Source organism: Oryzias latipes, chromosome 7 (assembly GCF_002234675.1).
Source record: "Oryzias latipes chromosome 7, ASM223467v1".
Lineage (NCBI taxonomy): Eukaryota > Metazoa > Chordata > Actinopteri > Beloniformes > Adrianichthyidae > Oryzias > Oryzias latipes.
The window spans coordinates 1,101,051-1,126,470 of record NC_019865.2 but is presented as its reverse complement, the minus strand read 5'-3'; the positions used below and the strand labels follow the sequence as shown (position 1 = coordinate 1,126,470).

The 25,420-nt window shown below is 45.7% G+C and overlaps 1 protein-coding gene across 1 annotated transcript in view; it reads left to right on the top strand.

The window, feature by feature from the left end:
* The first annotated feature begins 5,990 nt into the window (after positions 1-5,990).
* The window catches only part of LOC101171664 (protein FAM19A5), a 56,768-nt gene continuing 37,338 nt past the window's right edge, over positions 5,991-25,420 (top strand). The window contains exons 1-2 of the mRNA XM_004070228.4: positions 5,991-6,886; positions 19,616-19,765. Coding sequence (XP_004070276.1) covers positions 6,790-6,886; positions 19,616-19,765 — 247 coding nt within the window. The 5' untranslated portion in view covers positions 5,991-6,789. The remainder of the gene's footprint in view (positions 6,887-19,615; positions 19,766-25,420) is intronic.

The following is a 25,420-nucleotide window of genomic DNA, read 5'->3' as shown; positions in this document are numbered from 1 at the left end:
AACATACATTTAACCAAATACATTTAAGCAATGATAATAATAAAACAAATTCCTTCACATGCTCCAAAATTGCGTCCTAATTAAGGCTTAGTCATCAGTGGTTTTCAGTTTTCCACAGTAACAGAATCTTTTCAGGCAGAAATGTTCTGAACTGAGTCGGATCTTCATCCAACATCATCCAGCAGAGAGGCGGAGCAGCGTCTTCTCCTCTCCATGGGTGGTGCTCAGCAAAATGTTGGAGAAGTTTTCACCTAGGAGGATTTAATTAGCACTTTGAATGAGCAACATCTCAGCCGTTTCTCTCTGTCCTTTGTAATCAGTTCTGGCCCATTAATGAGAGGATGAGTATCGACTGGCAGAGCGCGCTGCTGATAATTGAATGTGTAGAGGCCATTAAACATTCCTAATCAAAAATAAACACTCCAAAGCCATGACGCCTGCAGAGCAATAAGCAGCAACAACAGCGGAGGCTTTTTTTTTATCAAACCTGGAAGAAGAAGAGGAAGAAGAGGAAGTATCCACGCCTTCCTTCCTGTTTTCCTTCTTTTTATTTGGTTCATTGGTGCAAACACTTCTGTTCTGAAGAGAATAACAGATTTTCTGCAGGTATCTTTCCATATTGACGTTTCCAGGTAAATATATCCGTCTGAAGAGCTTTGAGGGGACAGACGGAGACGGAAGTGTCCTCAGAGACTCCTCCACATGCAAACAGCTCAGTAAATCACAGTCTAAGCAGGGAAGTGTTGGAAGTCGCACCCTATCGATCCGTTCTCACTCTTCTACTACTCAGATGGAGTCAAAGGGTCAATAGTTCCTGTTAGTGCTGCAGACATTGACTTCCTCACTAAACTCGCTCCACATGAGGAAATAAATGCTTTTATTTTGACGTGAAGTTTTCAAAGAATGACACAAAGAAAACTCTGGCAACGGAATAATCCAATAAATAAACCTAAAGAAATAAATGAATGCAGCAAAACGGAGACACGACGGACGATCTAAAGCCGAACGATGAGACTCCAACAGAAGCAGCTGAGAGGATTGGATATGATCAAAACCAGAATCAAACTAGACCAACCTGGTGGGGGCTCTTCTGATGCCCCCTTTCCTTTTTCAGCTGACTCAAAGACAGAGGTTAGAACATCAGCTCCTTTGAAGAAAAGCTGTAAGAGGAGAAACCCGTCAGTGTGATCACATGCAGGCAGACTATTGCTTTATTCTTCTTCTAAAATGTTTGTTTTTCATGATGTCCTATGTTTCACACAAAAACGCAGCAGCGGCAGCAGAGATGCTCATCATGACGTCACAGAGCAGAACCCCGAAGCTGTGGATCATTGTCCTCCACCAAAAGGGCCGGTGTGGGAGATCTGTTTGTTTCACTCCAACTGTTGCCGTTGTTCCTTCAAGGTCTTCTGCTCCTTCAAAAAAAAAGAAAAAAACGACCCACGTTGCTTTTCTGCAGCAGCTTGTCAACACGAGTCCCAGTCCAGTGGAGCAGAAAAAGGGTCCAGTCTGTGTCCCATCTGACCTACATGGTGTTCATGAGGAGATGAAGGAAAGACACGCTTGCAGGAACCAAGCAGGCGTCCGTGGGGGGGATGGAGGGATTTCTGAGCTGCGGTGACCATCTGGAGGTCACTCTCCAGGATCTGGTTCCTCGGGGCAAGAAGGCTCCAGAGTTTCCCAAAGTCTGATCGACTGGAAGCCGTTGGTCTCTGCAGGAACTCTGCTAACCGTGACATTGATTGTAATTAGTGTCCTATTTTTATGTTCTCATTAAACAGTTGGATAGAAGCTCACAGCTCAGGAAGAAAATGATGAGATGATTTCTATCAAGTCCCGTCTGAACGTCAGCTCAACAAAACAAGACTGTTGTCTTGTTTGTTCCTTAAAGAGAATTAGAAACATGTAAGACGTATAGAAGTTTAAAAAAATCAACATTTGAAACTATGTTTTTACAGATGGCAGGAAGAAAAAGTGAATGAAGAATCTGGTTTCATGAGTTCTTCATGGTCGAGACTGAAAGTTCTCCAATAGAATGAACCCTTGTTCTATCCTAGACACTTTAACATTGGGAGTTGGGTCATCTAGACCCACTCGACAGTGCTCTGAACCTTTCTTCTTCAATGATTTGTGATCTTCACTGGTGTCCATGGATTACATGAAATCTTTCCACCTTTATCCACCTTTGTCATGGTAGGGAGAACACCTCAATGGAAGGGGGGGTCATCTGGACCCCATAGGATAGCACAAGGCTTAAGAGAGATTTAGCTGCAGGTTAACTGCTAAAGGTGAGTTTTAAATGTACTTTTCTTGAACAGCAAAACTGTTTTTTAAACGACTGAACAAAAAACAAGGACATCTCAACAGTTTTTAAGCTGGTGAATATTCTAGCCTTACCAAAGAGAACCAGAAATCTCCTCATCAAGACTCAGAATTCCTACATTTTCTGTGATTCACACAGAAACCTCAGGTTCTCATTTAGCCTCCAGTCCGTCGTAGTTTCGTTTCTCATTTCCAGCTCTTTCTGAGACGTGCACACCTGCTGGAGACGGCTTGCAGATGTGATTGAAAAACCTGAGACAACTCTGAGAATATTTGACGGATGATTCTTCGTCACATTTCTCCAACACTTTCCCAAACTTCAGCTGCTGCAGAACGGAAGAAAGCCGAGAGAAATGTACACAAAAAGAGCTTTTTGTGAAACCTCTGTGATGCAGTTTGTGGTTTTCAGTCCTGTAAGAATCCACTCTGTCACTTCATCAAACATGATTGCAATGGACTAAAATTAAAAATGGAGTCAGCCTGATGCAACCCTTTTTCAAACCGTTTTAGATTTGGGTGAAACCAACCAAACGGATCAGCCTTCAATTTGTGAACTATAAGAGACAAAGAGTAAAAGTTTAACTTGGATCTGAGCTGTGGGAGAAGGTCTGAAATATCTGCAGAGGAACTAAAGGGAGTCATGATGGATGTCTTTAACAAACCGATAACCAGCAGGGAGGAATTCTCACCTCTGCTAACCATCTGGGTAAACCCCGCCTTCACCCAACGGTGGCTCCAGCAACCGTCCATTTATGGATGAAACTTCCCCACGGTTTAAAGTCCAAGTCCGATCATCATTTAATCTCTTTTCAAAGTGTTCTCCACGATCTTTTAATTAGATCTAAAACTTTTTTAGTCAAAATCTAAAATCCTGTCTTGTTTCTACATAGTTTCTGCAGAGCGGCAGGAGTTCATCAGAAATTCACCTCTGAGTTGTAGGCAGGACTGTTGGCGTGAAAGTATCCCTACGCTGATATCCTTTCAACCATTTGTTTACACCTCTCTTCCTCTAGCTTACAGCCTTTTACAACGCAAAACAAAAAAAACAGCCACAGTTTTAATATTCAAGGATTTTTTATTTGTCTTCCATCATCATCAAAAATGCTAGAAGAACAAGTTAAAAACACTAAAAACAGCATCTTTGCTGGAGCTCAAACTTCAGGATAACCACAGAGTCACACATCTTAAAAAGAGCTGCATTGACCTTTGTTATACAGTGTTAGGGGCTCAGTAGATAGAGCCGCTATCTGCTGATCGGAGCGTTGGCTGTTCGGTTCTCGGTCTGCATGTCGATACGTCCTTGGAAAGTTGCCTGTGTGTGTGTGTCAAATAGGCACTTTGTTGGCCAATGAAAGAACAAAGTGTAATAAAGTATAAGGAGTGCAGTGAATGTGTTTGGATGGATACATGTGACTTCTGGTACAAAAGGAACTGATTATATAAGTGATGTTTTTACCCATAAGACACATCGAAAGAGCAGAAACAAAACTGAAACGTGTTTTTATCCTCAGGGAGAAGTTCTTTGTAGTTTCTGTAGATGTGTATCCCTTGTGCTATCCTAGGCACTTTATCATTGGGAGTTGGGTCATCTAGACCCACTAGACAGTGCTCTGAACCTTTTTTCTTCAATGATTTGTGATCTTCACTGGTGTCCATGGATTACATGAAATCTTTCCACCTTTATCCACCTTTGTCATGGTAGGGAGAACATGTCAATGGAAGGGGGGGTCATCTGGACCCCATAGGATAGCACAAGGGTTAATATTTCACCTATTTGTCTGTAGTAGTCCGTCCAGTACAGCGGTTGCCCTGGACAGGCTTGACTATTTTCACCTGCAGACGTCCACCTGTAAGGCTGGCTGTTCAATGAAACCTTTCTCTAGTCAGACTTTCAAACTTGTAAAAAAAAATACAGCTTTAAATTTTAAAGACTGCTGCTGTTGGTGGCCACATCTGGTTAACCCCCCCCCCCCCCCCCCCCCCCCCCCCCCCAGCCCCTTCAGGCTCAATGTCAAGCAGGGAGGCTTTGGGATGACTCGACTGTGGATTTGAACCCCTGACCTACCATTGTCAGGGCGGCAGCTCTACCACTGACCAGGTGTGATGAGATTATTAATCATATTCTGCTGAGAAAAGAAAACAGAAAATTAGGAACAAATCTCTTCCTGACCTTCAGAGAAACATTTGATGACCAGTTCAACCAGAACTCACAACAAATTATCACAACAATAAAAAAACAGAAAATGAAAAAAGACTCAGAAGCAGCAATGAAATGTTTGTATTTTAGTACAAGTATTGATGAAGAAGATAAAATAGGTAAAAACCAAAACAGAGATGAGTTTGAAGTTAGGCGTAAGATCAGACAAGGACGTGTGAGACGGCGGTCAGGAGAACCAATGATCGTCTACGGCGCTAAAACAATGAGAAACCAAACGACCAGAGAACGAAGAACCTAAACCAGATAGAAACCTGATTCTGTGCCTTCATCTGTACCAGAGAACTGAAGCCAATGTGGACCCCCCCCCCCCCCCCCCCCACAATAAATAATGGCTTATTTCCACCTTCAACCTCATGAGGTCAATTCCGCTGCCATTGTTTTGGGAAGCGGGAAAACAAAGAAAATGGGAAAAACAAGATCAGAATTTAAAAATCTGTTTCCTTTGTTCTCTTTTTTAAACCTGACAAACCGTCATTTGTTTCTTCTATAAGTGTGGGATAAATGAATTAGTGCATTTATTAAATGTAATGTTTTTCCAAGTAAAAGTCATGTAAACTACATTTCTTTAACATTTAAATGTGATTTTGGTTTTTCAATTCTTATTTAAACATTTGGATTCTGGACATTGATGCTTGAAAATAAACCAGTAAGGAAGTTATTCACGTTTTACACCATAGTGTGAATAATTAATTCAACTGCTGCAGAGGGCCCCATGTTATTGTTCACCTGGGGCCCCCAAACTGCTAAGTCCGCCCCTGCCCAGCGAGTACTTCCTCAGTCCAGTTCTCAGATACAGTCAATGATTCGTGCACAAAAGAATCAGATGAATGACTTCGTTACATGTTTGATGCCTGAATTACCAGCGCTGCCAGGCACTGATGGATTGTGATTAATTACCCAGCAGCCCCAGCGGGGACATCAGTCAGAAAACGTGCTCCCAGCCTTCATCGGCTGCAGACACAGCAGAGCCCCCCCCTGCAGCTCCTCCACCCTTCTCCACCTTTCAGCCCTGCAGCTGCATTGTTCCTCTGCAGCCTTTGCAGGGAGGAAGACTCCTAACTCTTCATCGGATCCAGGCTGGTGTGACAGCTCTGGGCCTGAGCTCAGACCATGACAGACGTTCAGTGAAAGCTCAGCGGGGAGGCCTCCACCTGCTGGGGGGGGGGGGGGGGGGGGGGGGTCTATTCCCATGTCATGTGTTCCCTTTAATGTCTCTGCATGGGGTGTGTGGGATGGGGGGGGTTGATGGTCTTTAAGTGGAGCCTAATGGTTCTATTAGGATGGCCTTGCACCCCCCCCCCCCCATGTGTCTGAGAGGTGACCCCCCCCCCCCCCCGTAAGATCTAAATTATTGTCCTTCAGAAGGATGTGAGGCTGCTCCTCCTCTCTGCTCCACAGGTGGACACCTTAGATGCTCACCTGTGAGGGAGGTGGCAGCTGGAGGGGGGGGGGGTGCTCTGCGGTTTGGGTTTTCATGTTAGGGGAAGAATGAAAACAGCATGTCTGAGCGGGAAAGCAGGCGTTCTCTCCTCCTCCTCCCCCTCCTCCTCTCTCCTCTCCTGCATGCAGATGGAGCAGCTCGTGACAGAGGAAGCGTGGATGAACCCACAGCTCTGACTTCAGCTGGACTCCGGCCCACGGAGGCTGCGGGTTTTCTGAGTTTTCTGCGGGATCAAACAAGCGACGCGCGCCTCCAACTTCCCCGTGCGTGTCATCCTGGAGGAGCGCGTGACATTCTTCCGCGGCGCGTGCGTCCGTGGCCACATCTGTGACGCATTTGCAGGCGCAGAAGCAGCGGCGGATTTTCTGGAGTGTCCGGCTGCCCGACAAGTTCCCGCGCTGTTTGGCATGCCGGTCACGCGCTCCCGGTCCACTCGCTCGGCTCTGCGTGGCTCAGAAGAAGTTCCTCGGAGCGCAGCGCAGAGGAGCGGCAGCGGAAGTGACCGCGGCTGAATTTCCCGCCGGCATCCGCAGCCTCTGACCGCCGCTCCTCCCGGATCTCCTCCGTCATTGAAATTCCGCTCCTGAGCGCGCAGCGGCGGAAACTTGGCGGGAGCTCCCGACATTTCGCGCTGCGCCCGGATGGATGTGCAGCTCGCGAGGGGGCTGTGAGGCGCGAAGAGGGACACTGCAGCCCCCGACCAGTTAGAAAAGCGACATGGATTCTTCCAGTACGCGCTGGATTAAGCAGCTGCTGGACATCTGAAGGGCGCGAGAGTTGAAAGTTTGGATAATCTGCGGGCGGAAGGATGCAGGCGGGAGCCAAGACGCTCTCCGCAGGTGGAGGTGCGTCACTCTGCTGCCTGCTTCTCCTCTGGCTCATCTACTCCCATCTGCTCAGAGAGGGTAAGCGCGCTCTCTGCTATGCTTCGCTTTGGCAGCAGCAGAAAGTCTCTGGGGCTGATTGGTATGCAGCTGCACAGTTTGGAGCAGACCTGACTAACACCCCCCCCCCCCCCCCCCCCGACAGTCATTGAAATGGCTTTTGCGGGTCTTGCAGGGATCCCGGCTCAGCAGAAGTCTAATTTTAGTGACCCTGCTGGCCCCTGAGGCTTTCTCTCAAATTGACTTGATATCTCAGAGGTAAAGTGTTTAGAGGAAAAAAAACACTTTTATTGTGCATGACAGTGTTTCCCTGCACCCAGGAGTCTGACTCCAAACTGTTTCTGTGCTGGAAAAGTGGTAGTTTCAACCCTCATCTGAAGGTGTGCATGTTACCGTGGTGATAAGGATGTGGTTCCTCCATCATCCGTTTGATGGTTGTAGTTTCTTGTGTACACACAGATGGGTCAGATTTCTGCCTCAAGAGCTTTTCACTTCACTCTGGTTAGAGTTGAACCACGTTTCTCTGCTGAATAATTCATCCATTCGTGAAATTACACCTCATTCTAACACAGACCAAACCGATAAAGCATTCCAATCCTGGGGAAATATTTGGGATCCAGCTCCATCAGAGACTTTGAGGACAGACTCAAAACTCGGAAACCTGTTGGAGGATGTTGTACATCAAGTTTCCGGATTAGATCTTTAATCAAGTGATGGCCAGCAGCGCAATTACCATTGTGGAGGAGGGATAGTGCCTACATCACAGTCTTTGGCAGTCTGCCGGGAACAAAAGTTACCACTGATGGCAGAAATGAACAGCCGGAGTGATGAAGTGTGTTCTGCCGCCAAGAAGAGCCGGTTGTCTGAGGAGATGATGCAACTGCAGTGGTTCATTGTTTCCTCTCATTTTCCCCCCTAAACGTTTTCATCAGCACCTTAGTGTGCAAATCATTCAATCCATGTCTAGTGAACTTCTGTTCTTCAGTGTTTGGATTCTGCTGGTTTGATGTAAAGGTTGAGTCTCTCTGTGATGTTCTCCAGGCTTTATAGCTTTCAAGAATCCTGTCGTCTGCACGGGCAAATCTTCAAATCCCGCTTAAGTCCTCCTTTGAAACAGACTGCTCTGACCAGTAAAGCAGTTGTAAAAGCCGGCCTTTGTTGTCATTCCATCAGTTTGTGTGGAATCCGGCTTAAAGTTGAGGGAATTATGGAACCGAAAGCAGCCCTTCCCTTCCTGCAGGAGGACGCCGTTCTTCCTCCATCTGAAGCCCCCCTCCCTTAGGAGAGGGCCGTGCTTCACAGCAGTGACGAGTGACGGCGTCTCGTCCGCTTCCAGCAAATCTGACATTTTATTCAACAAAAAAACCTGGGGGGGGGGGGGGGGTGTTCTGGGCTTGTAAGGTGTTTGTGGCTCTGAGGTGACCAAAAGCAAGAGCCCTGGTTACCTGGATCAGGTGTTCCATCAACTAAGAGGCTGAAGTAGAGATATCAATTAAAAAAAGACCATTTTAGTAGTAAAATCAGAAACGTTGCTGACGTAAAAAGATGGATTTCCCATGAAAAATCCAGCTAAGTGAAGGATGGAGAGTGGGAGGTTTGACAGAAGACTGTGTGAAAGGCATGGTGACAGAGTCCCAGTGATATGTTAAACACCAGAGGAAAACGAGCTGGTTGGTTTAGAGAGAAGATTATTGGAGGATTGAAACTGAATGAAAACATGATGGGAGCTTAGAAAATGAGGAAGAAAAGCTCTTGTTCACTGTTGAGGAACGCAGACGAAGAACCTTCCTGAAGCACAGCTGAACTTCAAACCCTTTAAATGGATTTCAAATAACGATATTCATCATCATTTTAATAGAAAAACCAATGAAAAAGTCCAGCACAAGTAGAAGAACATCTCCCAGGATCTGGATTTCTTGTGTCTGCAGCTGCACAGACGGTGAAAGTCCACAGGACTGAACCTCCATGAACACGTCTGCCAGACTGAAGAGACGGAATCACCATCAGATAACAGAGGAGCCCAGAACGACCTCTGAGATGTCAAAGGTCAAGTCCTAGTTCAACATACATCAGTCAGACCCAGCATCAGGAGCTGCTTCAGCCAAAGGGGCTTTCAGGGACACAAAAACACTGTTGAAAGAAAATTATAAAAAAATGAACCACAATAGAAGCAAATAAGACACAAAGATTCTGAGAGAATGTCATTTGGAGAGTTTAGAAAAAACCAGAGCTTTGTGGAAACATCAGCTCTTTGTTTAGAGAAGCAGAAAATGTCAAGAAAACAAGACTGTTCCTGCTGTGAAGCATGGCAGAGGCTGGATTATAGTCTGGGCTGCTAGCATCAAATGTTCAGGTTGAAAGAATCTAAAGGTGATTGATTTTTCTGGAGCCACATGGTGGCTGGTGTCAGAAAGCTGGGTCTCCGTCTTTAATGAGACCAGATCGAAAGCAGCTAAAACCACCAAGAGTGACTGGAAACATCCCACTGTTCTGGAGTGTTCTTCCATGAATCTCCAAGCGGCTGAGCATCTGTGGACGGAGATGAAACTCTACGTCTGGAGGAGACACGTGTCAAACCTGAGACAGCTGGAGACGTTTGTTCATGACAAGTATTGAAGTCCCACCATTTCTGTCTAGACCTGTTTAATTCATTTATCTTCTTAAAATATTTCAGAGGAAACATCTGACTCGCTGAAAAGTTTACAAACTTTTTTAAATGACCTCTGTTTTCCCTCTCTTTAACATTCATCATAGACTTCTTTGCTGATGACTGTGTCCTTAATGCTAGAGCTGATGATGCAGCGTGAACCAGACTGCTTCTCATCGGCCTTTGAAAACTACAGACTTACAGTCAGATCCAAAAAGACTGTCGTCGTTCATCAGGAATGTCTGAGAAGCCACTCTAAAGCAGCTATTGAATCCTGGGAACGGATGGCCGATCCACGGCACGCCAAATGTCTCACAAGCAAAGCCTTAGTCCCAGCTGTGCTTACAGGTGGATACGGGCCGTCTGCGGGTAAAAAAGATGGTCAAACCTGTACGGGACAAGAACCATCGGGAGGTAGACCGCTAAGTGAACCCGTAGAGAGAAAATGTTTTTTCTAAGGTCATGCTGTGGGCGACAGTTCGTAGAGAACACTTCTACAACACGCACGGGGAAGTAGGCGAGATACAGGCGTGTCGTACGGATTTCTCATTTTATCAATTCACCTAAATCATGTTGACTGCACAAGTCAGCGCTGTTCACGTGACACGTGCACGCTCCTCGCTGCAGCCTGACTGTTAGAAATGAGACGATCAGAGTGTGGTGGACGTCCTACAGGTGCCTACGGACCACATGCACACCGCGTGCACGCAGCATGTGGTTACTCTACTAACGGCTAGAGTGTGGCGTAAGGACGCCGTACGACAGCATCCCCCGTACGTCATAATGGGGTGTAACTTCCATTTCCTTTACAAATACTTCACTACATGCATGACAAGCGAAAACCCTCCATTCACGTCCACACCCCATTAGGCATGCAGAGGGAGACCTTCTGATTATGACCTTGGCTGTAAATCATAAGCAAATCATGGAGGCCAGCGTCTGCAGGCGGGGGGGCTTTAAAAAGTGAGCGTCTTTATGGAGGAAAATTAAAAGAAATGCTTCAACTAAATCAATTTGGCAGCAGACAAAGTTCATATTTCATGGCTCCCTGACTATAAATTATTTCCAGCCGTCAGTGAATCTCTGCATCTTTTGCTGTGCAGTCTCTGGGCTTGGATCTGCTTCCTCATGGTCAGAACGGTTCTGACGGTGTCCGGACCCGGTGCTGCTGTCGTTCATTCCAGAGAACGCTGCAGGTCAACTTTCATCTGCAGTCGCAGCTATCACACATCCCTGCACTTTACGGGGCTTTATAATCTGCTGATGTTCACTTTCTGAAGGGTTTGCATTAAAGACAGAAGCCGTCCTGAAGGGCTTTCTGGCTGAAATCTGAAGGGAGTCACTTTGGCTGAACATGGCTCCCTGTGCTGCAGCCATGAAAGCCTTTTTTGAAGCAGATTTCGTGCCTCATGTCTGAATTCACATCTCGCCGCTTTGCATTATTGCAACATCCCTGCAACTCTGCTGAGCTACTGCATCAGAAGTGTCACCGCGGCGAACCTCCTTCATCGTGTTTTGTAGGACAGGCCTGTTTGCAGTGTTACTCCTGTTCAAGCCGCCGCCGGCAAAGTCACACAAACGCAACAGACACACTGCAAAAAGAAGAGAACAGCAACCATGGAGCTGATTCTGTTATTTCACTGAGAAAAAGATCTGAAGCTGCTGAGACTCGTCTGCCTGGAGAGTCAACTGCTCCTCTAAAACCTTTCACTGGGATAGGAGCAGCGGACTCACCTGACAGCAGCTGTGGAGTACATCTCTTCGTTTTCCTGCACTGGTCTCCTTCCATGCAGCTCCTGATGGCATTAAAATGGTGTTTGACGAAGCTTTAAAGGGGGTGATAACTGACTCCAGTTCAGCAGAGACTCCAACACCTTCTCAGGGATCCTCAGAGCAGCGCAGAGGAGAGGGTCAGGTTGGAACCCAGAGGACCGTCCTGCTGTTCCGATGCATTCTGGCGTCCGCATGTTGTCATCAAAAGAAGCGTTAGAATAAGAAAAATAGTAAAAAAAAACTTGAAGTGACATGGTGAAAAACACCAAGTTGATTTTGAAAGCTAAATTTCATGAAGCAAACTTCCAACTGGAGACAAGAATCAAAGTTTAGACGAAAACCAACAACCAGACATCAACGTTTGTTGAGGTTTTCTCTGCTATTATTATATTACAGATATTATATAATGTTGCTAAGTCAGGTGCCTTTACCCATCCTCTGGCATCAGCAGATGTTTCCAAAGAATAAAAATAGTTTTTTTTTGAACACCTGGTGGATTGTGGGGGTTGTTCCCTCCAAACCAGACAAATGACAGTAAATGATTCTCTGCTGCTCCGCTTGTTCAGCTGCAGAAGCTCACAGTGATGTCAGAAAAAGAGGAGCAGGAGGTCAGGCCAGCATCTGCCCGGCTCACCTGGTGTCCTGCTACACACTACCTACTGCGCCTCAAACGTCACACGGCGTTAAGGTAATGAGGTGCACATGGCTGCCTGGGCTGGCATATGCTCACAGGATAAGATTGCTGTTTGATGCCGTCCTGTGCTGCAATTAACAGACGGGGCGGAGAGATTTGAACGGACGTGAGGGAAAGGTTATGTCGCGCCGCCGCAGCCAGAGCCGAATCCCAACCAAAGCATGAAAAGACTCCTTTTGATTTGGAAAATTGTTCAAATTTCCTTTGAGTGTTTTTGAGTAGTTTATGACAGATTTAAAACTGTTTTGTGTCGCAGGTGATAGTTTAACACGGGAGAAGCCAAGAACAATTTTCTTCTGGGCTTTTAAAGTTTACTCGACTTTTTATTTGTTCTTTTTGGGATCAGCAGCCAAAAGTAAAAAAGTAACAATAAAATAAAAATAAAATAAAAAAAACAGCAGCTACATCTGACCTTGTGGGTTTTCCCGGGTTAAGGTTGTTTTTTATAAAAGAAAAGCCCAAGCAGAAAAGTCCTGATTCCACTCAAAAACTCAGTAAACGTCAGTCTAACTATTTCAAAACCCATTTTTCAAAAACAAAAGTCTGTTTATTCCTTGGAAGAAAAATGTCATCATCAAGCCAAATGGAAGAAACATGAATCCAGTCCAAAACCACAACATTGCAGATGTTTGATGGTAACCCTCAACCCTCTCTGTTGTCATGGTGACACAGAATCAGTCCACCAAGCCTCCACATCTAGTCCACGTGTGGAGTGGAGGATCCAAACGGCAGGCGGTGTTGTTGCGACCCCTCCCTGTTCCTTTTTCTGCTGAAGCCACAGTTTAATGAAAGCGAAACAGTCAAAACCATCACCCCCAGTCCGCCTGAAAGTGAAGCCGGCAGCAGCTTTGCAGCATTTTCCCATCAAACCGCTGGTAAATGTGTGCAGTTTCAATGCATCTTTTTTAGGAAAAGTGTTCATTTTGCCCAAAAGACCAACATCTGTGTGTGAAAATATATGGAACACGAGGCTTTGAGGCAGACTGAAACCATCTAGTTCATCAGACTCTTCCAGTCGGAGGAGTTTATTTTCTGAGGCTCAGACGCAGGTTTGGTTCAGGTAGAGGACTCACCTGGAGAAGATCAAAGGCAGCTGGAAATCCTGCTGAAGGCAGAATAATAGGAAAACTACAAAAAGTCCTTACAGAAACAAATCTCAAAGGACCAGGACGAAAGCATGACAAGAAAACACGACAAAGAAAACACATTCAAGGAAGATGTGACCAAAAAAACGACAAACGTTTTTACACACAGAAGAGAAGATGAGAAAATGAAGCAGAAAAAAGACTTTGTCCTGCATAGTTAGTGCCCTCAATGTTTAATAACCTTTTTTTTAGATCCTTCAGTATTGTTTTCTAGATAGAGCTATACACACCAACAGTTTGGTGACGTTTATGAAAGGCAGAGTCAGTTTGGGATGTGCTCTGATTTAGTGTTTAAAGAGGATTAAAATCTTTGGGATTAAATAAAGTTGAGCCTGATTCTGAGGTCTCCAGCATGGATGCTAACCCTGAAGGCAGTAATTACCCCTCAGGCAGCTCCTTGGTGGTCCTCTGCTGCGTTTCAGACCAGCTGACTCCTGTTGAACAAACACTTTGCTGAATCTACTTGAATCTGCCTGATCACCTTTATACCGACTTCCTGAGATTCTTCTCTGGAGCTTAAAATCTGAATGATTTTTGTGCTTTGAGACGTCACAGGCAGGAAAAATGGTTTTCTTCTACATTCTGTTTTAGGGGTGAAGGGGCATCCTTTTTATGTTACTCGCAGTGATTTGAGTTACTCCCCCTCACCGCTCTGGGCCGTGTCACACAGCCACTACGTACGTTTAGCGCATATTTCATTGATGAAAACTGGTCATATGTGAAAAACACATGGAAAAAGTGAGAAAAGTTGTGGTCTTTAGGTGAAATTTTCACAGAAAACCATAGAAGAAGTACAAACAAACCACGGAAAGAACACGTAAAGCCTCGCTTCATTGAATTTCTGCACTCAGACAATCAGAGAGCTCTGAGCAGAAATCACATTGCTTCAGCACCATGGTCAGCTCCAGTTCTAAATCAGCTGCTGGGTGCCAGCCGAGGCAGCCTGCTGGGGGGCTCCAGCTGGGGAGATCCGCGAGAAGGGCCCAGCATGGGCCCGGACGCTGCCCCACGAGAGACCCGACCCCCGGCTCGACAAGTGGAGGGGGAAAACCCGCCCGGTATAGACTGGTGAAAAATCGGCTGATTTACGTCCCCGTCACACAAGACGGCAATAGTACATGAACCGTTTGTGATTATAGCTCTGTTTGTATGCAATTTATTAGCAATTTGTGCTTCAATTACGAAATCTGAACATGATGCGTGCAGCGCATTCGTGACATAAAAGTTAGACATCGGTGTCACATGCGTGAAAAGTCTGTTATACATGCGTGGAACGGTTGTGGAATGACACAAATTTGCGTATGCATCTTGCAAAAATCTCGCACAATTGAGTAAGATTTAAGTAACAGTTTAGAGAGAAGAGAATCACTCTGACTTGGAATGTAATGTTGGTTTGGTGATCAGAGTCTGATTAGGAAAAAGGTCTGAATCAGTCAAAGGATGCTTGAGTCACTCTTTGAATGTTGGGTTCTTTTGTTGCAGCGTGTTGATGAGTTTTTTTTTATTAATAAACATGTAAGAAGATTCTGTTTACCTCATTGTGAACTCTGACTTTCATCTTTCACAGCCTGCAGGCGTCTCCAATCCAAAGGAGAGAGCCGTTTCTGTATGGAAATGGGATTCATGTCAAAGTTCATTCAGAGCGTCTTGTCACATAATTTTATGGTAAATTCGGTGAGCAGAGGCGGAGCCTTTAAAGTGATGGAGGTTTGCAGCGGCCGCTCACGTCTTTGTTTATTAAAGATGTGAACACACATGGAGACAAAACAGAGTCTAGCATTCAGATCAGTCTGAGCAGCAAACTGCTGATCTTCCTCCTGAAATATTCCTGTCTTTTTGGGAGGTATGTTAACATTTTGCATCTGACGCTTTTCCCAGCAGCTCTCTGACCTGCGGCGACGCAGGTTAACTCGGCGGAACATTGTGAGAGCGAGCGGGGGCTCCTGGCAACCTGAGCATGCAGAGATATGAAAATATTTGCACTTTGGTGATCCATTACTTGTGATCGAAGCGGAGAAACTGAGAGCTGCTGCTGCTGCTGACTCCAGGATGAGGTCATCAGGTTGTGCGTCTGTGCTCGGCGTCTGCCCCCCTTCAGCTTCATGTTGTCCTCTATATGTCGACTTTGACTTGATCCAAAGCGCCCATCCTGGCTCCTTGCTGCCGTGGCGACGTGTGTGTTCCATCATGTGAAACAGAGACAAGGCGGAGTGTCTTCACGGGCGGAGTGACAGGGACCCGTGTCACATGAATTCAATCTGTTCATGTGATGGAGTCTGGGCTGAGGGCGCTCCACAATGCGGCGCACACTGCATGAAACAACACAACGTTTGAACTCCTCTGCCGTCTCACTCCTCTCTTGCTCCAGGCCGCTTGCATGGAGCCCGTTCATCTGCTCGCTGCTGAAACCAGCAGAGATATCCTGATTTCTGCTGGCATCTCTGTCCTTCAGCTCCCACCAGCACCTTGGCCAGGGTTCGCTTAGGCGAAGGAGTCGGCTGGAGGGGGGGGCTGAGCGGTGGCAGTAGAAGGATGCTGGGGGGGGTAGATGTAAAACTCTGGGTGTTTTTCTGCAGTTGGATGTGCCTTGAGTCTCGTTGTGGTTTTATGATCATAAACATTATTATATAAAGATAATGAACTGAAGTGTTCAGGCATGCAGGTCGGTGCTGATGGCAAACGTCTGTTTGAAACGCCTGAAAGTAAAACATAAAACAGAACAATAATTTAGCATTTGATTGTGAAATGTTTGTTTTGATGCATTAAGGCTAACCAACAATTGCTTAACAACCAGTTCTGATAAAAAATATATATATATACTGTATATCTGAAAGCTGGTGTGGAAAACAGGAACTCTGAGGTCATCCGTCCTGTTTTTAACCGGTTGGTCCTTGGTCAGCTGCCCATCCTGGACTGAAGGATTAGATTGTTTCTGCCCCCCCCCCCAAATAAAGGAATGATGACATCACGGCGGGAGAAACTGACAAAAAAAAAACAGGGCCAAAATGTTAAAACTTTAAAAGAAAACTTCAAGCGATCTTCACTAAGTTTAACACGGTTAGATCTACAACCACAACCAACGTTTTGTTGACCTTTGACCTCGGGAAGAGGCGTCCATCTTGAATTGAAAACAAAGACACCTTTAGCTGCAGTATTTAAGCTCGACCCATCGCCTCCTAACTCCCTGAACGTCGTTGGGATGCTACCTGGTCTGAACAGCATTAGCGTGGCGAGCTCGTAAAAGTGGCGTTTCCCTGTTGCTCGCACGTTTTTCACTGGAGTATCGTCAAAATGTAATGCAGGAAATTGTCGGCTCAGGCTGAACAAAACTATAAGACATATACGTTGTGAACATTTTAGGAATGTGGGCGTGGTTGACAAAAATCCTCAGATTCTTGTAGAAATGATGAGGACCGTTAGTCACCAAGACGACCAAAACGGTTTAAACAAAGAGAAAAGCCGCCTTTTAGAACCCAGGGTTTGTTTGATTGTTTTTTAATTTGTCATGTGCCGCTCTGACCGGGGTGGCAGAGGCAGAAGGGGAGAGTGAGGGGCGTGAGGCAGCCGTATAGCCAATGAGGGCGGGTCAGAAGGGGGTGAGGAGGGCACGCCTTACAACCAACGCCACCTGTGGCTTTAATTTATTCGTATTCTGTCTTTGGCAGCAAAACTCTCCTCACTTTGCTCAACAATCCTGATGTTTTACTAGCCACATTTCTGAATGAATCTCCACCTTCCATTCCCACATTTGGTGCAAACCAAAAAATATCAGAGATTGCAGTTCCTCAAAAGACCACTAGAGGCAGGTTTAAAAAGGAATATTTTCCATTGACCCTGGTGTTATAAAAGTACGGATTTGGCTCCGACAATAAAGGTGTGTACAGTCTGGTTTTGCATCAGTCAGCTGTTTTGATTTATTTAGAGCTCACATTTTAGGCTTAGGAGTATTTGACTGGCAGGCAGGGGGACCCATTGATGAATCCAACAGAGCTTCAAACCATGGTCCCCCCCCCCCCCCTGTATGAGTTGTTTTGAAGGGGGGTGGACTAAAGTCGAGCCTACATGCGGGTCCCACTCTGAGCTTCATTTTTGGCCTTGGAGATTACCGGTCCAAAGTGTTTTATGGTGTGAACTGTGAGCAGGTCTGTGCGGTGCCATCATGTTGGTTCATACTTAAGTTCAGGTTGGACCCCAACATTCAAACAGGCCCCTCCCATCCTGAGGGACATGTGACTCCTCTGTGGCTCCAGATCCAGTAAAACTACAATCTTTCCATCGGCATGGGAGCATTTCCTCGGCTGCTGAGCTCGGCGTTAGCCTGTGAAGCCTCATGTGAGACAGCTTCTCTGTCAAAGTCACACCGGCTCTGCAAATCTGGTGTTGATCTCTCGGCCTTTGCCGTCACTCGCTGAACCCTCGCCAGTGTTCTGGGACCAAACAGACGGAGCGGGATGAAGGCCGCTCAATGCTAAGAACAGACTTTTTCCCTGAACTTTCCCTTTAAAGGAGGTGGGGGGGGACGCTGTCAGAAAACCAACAGACAGTGCAGCTGTTGAGGTGAAAACTCCACATCTTCAATTCAGAGAATGCTCGTTAATCCAGAAAAAGTGTTCTTTCAAATACCAATAACGATTCATTTCTGTTCAGGACGTTGGGGTGGGTTTGTGGTTCCGTTGGGGTGGGCTGTGTGGGGTTTTAGCGAGGAAGATGCCCCGGAGGCTTCATCACAGCAAACGGTGTGAGGCCTGTGTGGGCTTTCTCCAGAGCAGCCCCCTCCTTCCATCGTGAGCGATCAGAACGTTCTGTAGAACTTTGGATGTTCTTCTGTTCCTGTGGACTCGCAGTGCTGCAGTGGATGCTGGTCCTAAAGTTCTTTTTTAAAAACATTTCTCTTCTTTTTTTTGTTTGCCTGTGGAGAGTTTTCATCATGAAGGATTTGCTGAGTCGGCTGCTGTTCAAAGCTGCACGCTCACCCGGAGAATAGTTTAGCACAGATGTTTTAATCTCCAAGAATCTCTGGTGACATAAATAAAAATACTTTAATGTACCTAACCGGATTCAGTCTTTTGAAACAAACATGGAAAGTTTTGTTGATTATGTGCATCTTTCAAGAATCTTGTTACCATCACTCCTAAATCATTTGACATCACACATTAAAGAACATTTATTCGTGTTTGAATAAAGGCAAAAATCAGTAATAAAAAGTCAAAAGCTGTTTCCTGGAACTGTGTCTTTTTTTAGCGCTCCTGGAAAAGTCACACATCCATTAGTTGGCTTTTAAGCTCTGCCGTCATTCATTCCTCGCACAGACCTTTAAATGGTTTCTCAAACCAACAGCAGAAGCTCTCAGGAAGCATCAGTCAGGCTTTCTGACCTGAGCTCCCTGCACAGATCTGCTCGGCTTGAAGTTTGCTCTGTTTCTTCCAAAGATGCAGTTCCCAGCAGACGACTGCGTCTCACCCGGACTGAAGTTTGGGTTTCATCATTCAGCTTTTAAATGAAAAACTCTGGGCCTGAAATTCTTAAAGACAGATTTTTATTTCAGGATTTTCATCATAAGAAAGAATTGTTCTCAATTTGACCTCAGGCCTCCTCACTTCAGCTCATTCTTTGTTTTGCTCATGCGGGTGGGGGCTCTGCAGAAGCAGCTCCTCCCCCTGGGATGGATGCATGACAGAGGAGACATCTTAACTATATTTTGACATCAATGTCAGTCAGAAGCAGGTTTTGCTGTAGTTTTTCTGTGAATGGTGTCTGAGCCGATGGAATACTGACCTGCTCTACATCGGTCTTCAAAGGTCCTCATCCAAACACCTGAAGGGGTTTAAAAAATGCACTGAGAAACCACTTCTGATTACTTGCTGTTTGTTTTTTCTTTACTAGGCCTGTCCATGTTTATTTAAACCCTCAGTTTAACTCAGAAGGTCCTGAATGTTCCTCAAAGGGATCATTGTTCTTATCCCTGCAATGCCACATGGCGTATAGATGTTATAAATCCGTCTGGGTTGGTGCCTGAAATGTCGCGATTCTGGTTTTTTATGCCTCAGTTCTGCTTCCTGTTTTATTTTGTAGGTTTCTTCCTTCATGTCTTAGTTTGACTTCCCTTGTCCCAATCTTCCAGGATGCTTTCTTTCCTTGTGTCTCGTCAGTCATCTTTATACGTATTTCTTGTCTCTGCCTTCCTCTGGTTCTGGTCCATATTGTCTTCTTCTTTGTTTGCCTGGTCAGTTGGTTTTGTTTGGTTTCCCTGCTCTGCAGCGCTTTCATTTATGAGTATGAAACCTTTTTTACTTGGAACCTCCCTTTCTCTGCATTTTGGGTCCCTCCCCAGCCCCCGTACCTGACATGCAACGTCTCTCTGGTCTTCCTGTTCTGTTATAAAAACAATCGTTTTTGATGTTTTGCACCTTCAGCCGTCAGTTGTTGATGTGTCACATCGCCGTCTGGTCATGCTCGTCTGATGGACTCTGCTTGGCTGCTGTGTTTGGCAGGCCAGTTGGCGGTGGGGACCTGCGAGATAGTGATGCTGAACAGAGACAGCAGTGTTCCCAGACGGACCATCGCCCGGCAGACGGCCCGCTGCGCCTGCCGGAGAGGCCAGATCGCAGGCACCACCAGGGCCAGGCCCGCCTGCGTGGACGGTGAGTTCAATGACCTGCAGATGTTTGAGATTTCTAGCTGCTCTGAGCCGACACATGATCAATCACGTGACTGCCTTTTCTTAAGTAAAAATGCAAAGAAGAGAGGACAGGGAGAAAATAAACATTTGGTCAAATGTATGTCTAGAAATCGAAACAATCGGTCGGTTCCTGTATGATGTCCCTACCTGCCAGTTTGACGGTCAGCTTTAACACATAGTGATGCATTTACCTCAGCGGGAAATTATGTGCAGAAAATCCCAGACAGGGTGTAAAAAGCCTTCCATCGCTGAAGTCCTCCAGCTTCACCCCCTGCTAGGACTGTTCTGTCAAATTGTTAGACAGAATATAGTAGCCGTGATGGAGAATTCTGAGAGCCAGGTAAAGAGGTCACGTGGTTTCATGTCTACTGCACCTCATTGTCCATCATTTCTCCTGTGAAGATGGGGAATTCATCTGAAACATTTACATTATTCCAAAATAGCAATGGTCGGTCATCTCTTTAGCAAAAGACCATCTTTCCACACCAAACTGACAGGAATGGACTTTATGTGAGGAAGAATTAGGCTTTTTTTTCGTAAAGGACTTCTACTTGATCAAACTGCAGATGGGAGGACAAAAAAGCTGTCATCTGTCTGTTTGAGAAAGATTTCTGTTCTTTAAAGTAGTCAAACCTTCGACCTTCAACAGTCCATGGTTAGTGTTAAAAACGGTCAGCAGTCAAAGATACATATGGGATAATGTCCGACGAGGTCTCCAATATCAGAAATTCATGGACGTCACGGGATTGATGAACGCGGTTCAGGTCTTCCTCTAAAAACGTCACCGTCTCCTCAAACTGCATCCAAACTGAAAAAATAAAGATCAGCCTGAAACAAACAGCAAACTCACAAACAAAAGTCCTGCCTGAGATTTCCATCAGAACCGTTCATCATTAAACTGCCTCATCCACATCTCAATGGTTCGGTCCCTCATTTCCCACAAAATGAACGTCCTGGTGCTCCAGTTCTTCTGAGCTGGACAGTAGATTTATGGAGAACGTTCCTTCAGAAACCGATAGAACCCAGTCTGTGAGCTTCTTAGTTCTTAACTATTGTTATGTTCCAATGGGAGGATGTTCAGCCAGCCAATTGCTAATCACTTTGGACCGGCTCGTTCTTCGGCTGTGGGTCCGGACTAAGCAGTTCTTCTTCAGCAGTGGGTTCTGTTCTTCTGGGTATTTTTAACTGTTTTTTTCTCTCCATCACTCGTGTTTGACACAATGGCTCCTGATCCACTTTGTAGATAAGAGGAGTTGTCTGTGAAAGTGATCAGACCTGGTTAAGGGTGATAAGAAAGAGGAGGGAGGGGGGGTCCCTGATTGGATCTCTGTATCACAGTCAGAAACAGTTGCATCCCATAATGACTCATCTCAACTTTATTGTAAGAGACACTCAGCCACAGATCTGCAACATGTGTCTCCCTTTCTCTCTCTCACTCACACACAAATACACACCTACAGACCACTACACACACACATACAAAAGCACACACTCACACCCTCACGCTCACACTATGCTGAAAGGAAGCCTGTGTCCATCATGATGCAGGTAGAACTCCAGGATCTTCTGTGAGCTTTAGATCCTCTTCAGGTTCACCTTCACTCTCATACCCCCCCCCCCCCCACACACACACACACACACACCTGCAGAGGAAACCTTTCTCTGACCTTAAATTCATTTATTCACACATTCTGTCACTTCTCTGCTCCCTGTCTTGACGTTGCAATGACTTCTGGGTAATTTTAATAAAACTGTCTCACCGCATCAGGAGATCAACTGATGATCAATTTTGACAGAACTTAGTAAAGAGCGTTGGAGGCTTTAGTCTGCAGCATCTTCCTGAAAGCTCCTCCATGGTGGATCACTGACATGTTGTTGATGCTCCAAACGTATTTTCCTTGTTTCACTGACAATGACAAATCAATCTCTTGAATCTTGAATCATGAACGGTTTGAACCGTGGTGTAGAATGTGGTGGGCTTAAAAAGTACAGCAGCATCTGCAAAGCTTTGGTGGTTCTGTTATGATGCAGGAACCTGCAGGAACCCCAGAGATGAACAGAGTTTGAACCAGGAGAGCAGAGAGTTAGAATTTGATCTTCTGAAGTTAGAGAAGATAGATCTGCATGCTGTAAATCTGAAATCTTTTCAACGTCCCACTCCAGGAATCCTGTTTTGGAGGGATTATGTTTGTTTTCTGTCCTCCAAGCAGAGAAGGAGATACAATTTTTATTTCATGACTGTAATAGTGTCATCAGCATAGAAATGATAAGAGAAAACCATGCTAGCAAATGAAGGCCAGCAGAGGCTGAGAAGATGAGGAGGCCAAGACAGTACAGAGACCACCTCATCCCCTAGTGTCCACTTAAAGACAGATTTCTCTCCTGTTAAAGAGATTTTTGGGATGGATCAAGTATTAAAGGGTTAACAGAAGAGGATTCTTCATTACAGGAATCCAGAAAGGATTTTTTTCCACTTCATTTTGTGAGGGTGAGACTGATTGGATGCCATAAGAAAACTGAGATTCTGTGTTTCTTGCTGTTGTGATCATAATGTTGCTTTGATCTCATTGGTTCTGCTTCTGGTCATGAGGATCTTTGATGCTCTTCATAGACCGGATGTTTCCTCACTCTGAAGGAGCAAACGCTGGAGTTAAAGCAGCTGGCTGAGTGAGCACACTGTCTGTTTGTAGTTCATCCTGGAGAGATGTGCAGAAGACGTGGAGTTAATAACCCCCCCATCATCGCCATGTTCTAAATCCCAAATGTTTGCATCATCAAGCTCCAGATGAACAAAATATCTTTAAATGTGCAGAAATGTTTGTTTTTGGCCGACTGGCACAGATGGCAGCTGCTCTAATCTGCAGAATGAGGCGTTTATCCGTTTATTCCTCATTTGGTTTTCTTCACCAAACAGTCTCTGCAGCGAGTACAGCATGTTTTCCTGCTAAGTGGCTGCATCTCTTTTTCTGCGCGTACAGCGTTTTGACCTCTTTTTGTTCTGCTCTGCGCTGCACGGTCTGCACACCGAACGCAGGAGGATTATTTTCTGTTTCCTGCTTGTCGTCTAATCTGCACTTCCTGAGTCTCCCTGCTGCTTTCGCTCTGCTTGGCTCGCTGTTGCCGTGTCCCCACACTGAGATCAGATGAAGCTTGATGGTGACGTGGAAAGAGAGCAGCAGTGAGCCAAACATACATCACTGTTTATACCTTCACATTTAATATGCAAGATGACCATTGTTATGATCAGACTGTGGTTTTGAAAAATACAACTTTTTAAGTGGCCTAAATGTAGTTTAGTGCACCTCTTTCCATTTCCTCCAGTTTTCACCTTCATCTCTTTAGAATATGATCCCAGTCATCGTCTGAGTTCATCTTCCAGGGGAAACCCTTACGTTTATGTTCTTTTACCTTCTTTTATTTGTAGCTGAATTGTGTTGCTGTTCACAAAAAAGTGAATTTTGCACTATTGTTCGATAAACCCAATCTGTTCTGGCTTCAGAGTAGATTAAAAAAATAAAGAAAGTGTCAGTTGTTATGATTTTAGACTATTGTGTAATTTTTGGAAAAATAGGGAAAACTACGTTTTTCGACAAAAAGATGAACAGTTTTGACACAAAAGTCTGAAAATAAAATAACTGTTACTGAATGGTTAAAATGTATAAACGTAAATATTTTTTTTCTTCTAAGGCACTGAGAAAATACATTTAAATGTTTCACCTTCAGATCAAAGTCATCTGTAATCTATAATGAGGATTGTTTACTTAAACTCAAACTGCTTGATATAATATCATAACTAAATAAATTAAACGTGTGCTTCTCCAGTCAATGCACTAGTTTGTGATACAGTTTTGGTAGTCTTTTTATTTAATTGTCTCTTTAGATATGTCTGAATCAACTTTCATCATCGGTCTCTGGTCATATTTCCTCCCAGTGTTGCCGTGTTCCCCCTGTTCTGCCCCGAGTCTCGTCTGGCAGGGCCGTGTTATGCTCAGCGGAGCCTGGCACTAATGCATGGGGGTGCAGATGGTCCGTATGTGTGATCTAGTTGGAGGTCCAGAGAAGAACCCCAGCAGGGAGCTGGCAACTGACAGACTTGGCTTGACGTCTGCGGTCCCCGGACAGCAGCAGCAGCAGCAGCGGCAGCAGGACGGGGCCACCCAGGTGTCAGTCAGACGGGCTGTCTTTGTACCGCCAGCCCCTGCTGCTGCTTCACGTCTCCAAGATGGTTTTAACATTAACTTCTACTCCAGCTTATCTCAGGCGTCAGACGTCTGACGGTGCGAGCAGCTTCCGGTGTTCGTCTTCGTACGGACGGCGTGAGTCAGTGCGTGGCTGTGCTGTAAAGCTTTTAAGTGAGTCTGCAGAAGTGCGTTCCAGCATATTGGAGAGGTGGGTTTGATGGATGGAGACAGGCTGAAGCCGACCTGTCACCGCCGCATTTTACTGCTGCTTGTGTTATTCATGATGCTGTTGCTTTTGAGGTTATCACAGCAGCACTCTCAATCTGCAGCGAGGCTGCGTGACCTCTGCTCAGCTTCCAGCAGCGGGACTTTCATCAAGTCATTGTGCATCAACTCACACTTTCACTGATGGCTCTGAAAATAAAAAGGAAAAGAAAGAGCATGGCGCTGAATACCTGAGTATTGTGGACGGAGATGAAAAATGCATTTATTTTAAGCAGCCTCTGGGCGGGCTGGGCCGATGCTCTCCGCCGTTAGTCAGCACTCCCACTGCTTTGCCAGCTCAGCTTTTACAGTGTGCCCTGGAAATTGATTTCTGCTGGCCTTGTAATGCTCTCAAAACGACATCTGCAGCTGACTGATAAATCTACGCTTTGTTGTGCTTGACTGATGGCGGTGAAAATAAGAATTTGCTGCGGCAGGTTGGCGTGTCAGGAGGAAGGTCACTCCGGATTACCACACATGTCCGTTCGGGATGAAGCCATCACCGTTCTCAGAATGAGCTTGTGAAGCTTCATCGTTTCATTCAGATGATCGTTCGTGGGCTCCACAGTTGGAACAAACGAAAGACGTCGCTTGTTTGCAGGCAGAGAAGGACTTTGTGGAGAAAGTCAGTGACTGGGGGTAACAACAGGAAGCTGTTTGGTTTTCTAGCTTGATAAATACCATCGGATGACAGAATTTTATTGCAGAACAGTCAGAGTTTGACAGACCAAAGATCAATTTCAGGCGACTAACAAGGCTTGAACCGGGAGACCTCAGAAAAATGTCGCCAGGCCTCCTTTTCTTCACCTCTTTACTCCTTTTCCTTCCCTCCCCAGCTCCCCTGTGGTCATGCAGTGAATTGTTGTCTCTCTCTTTCAATTTGCCCACCGTGGTTCCGTGCTCCACAATGTGGCTCCTGGGGGGACGGTCGGCAGGCGGAAGCAGCAGCCCGGTCAGGTCCGCAGAGAGCCGATAACCTTTAGCGGCTGCTTTAGCACACGGTGTAAGGAACAATCAGGGCTTATCGGTGGGGACTACAGGCGAATGCTAATTCAGTGTCATGCAGTCAGAGTGGAGGGAGAACATGAGCAGGTTCCAGTCTGACTATTGATGTCTCCTGCAGACAAACTTCAGGCTGCTTCTTCTGCCACCATCTCTGCTATCCTCCTCCT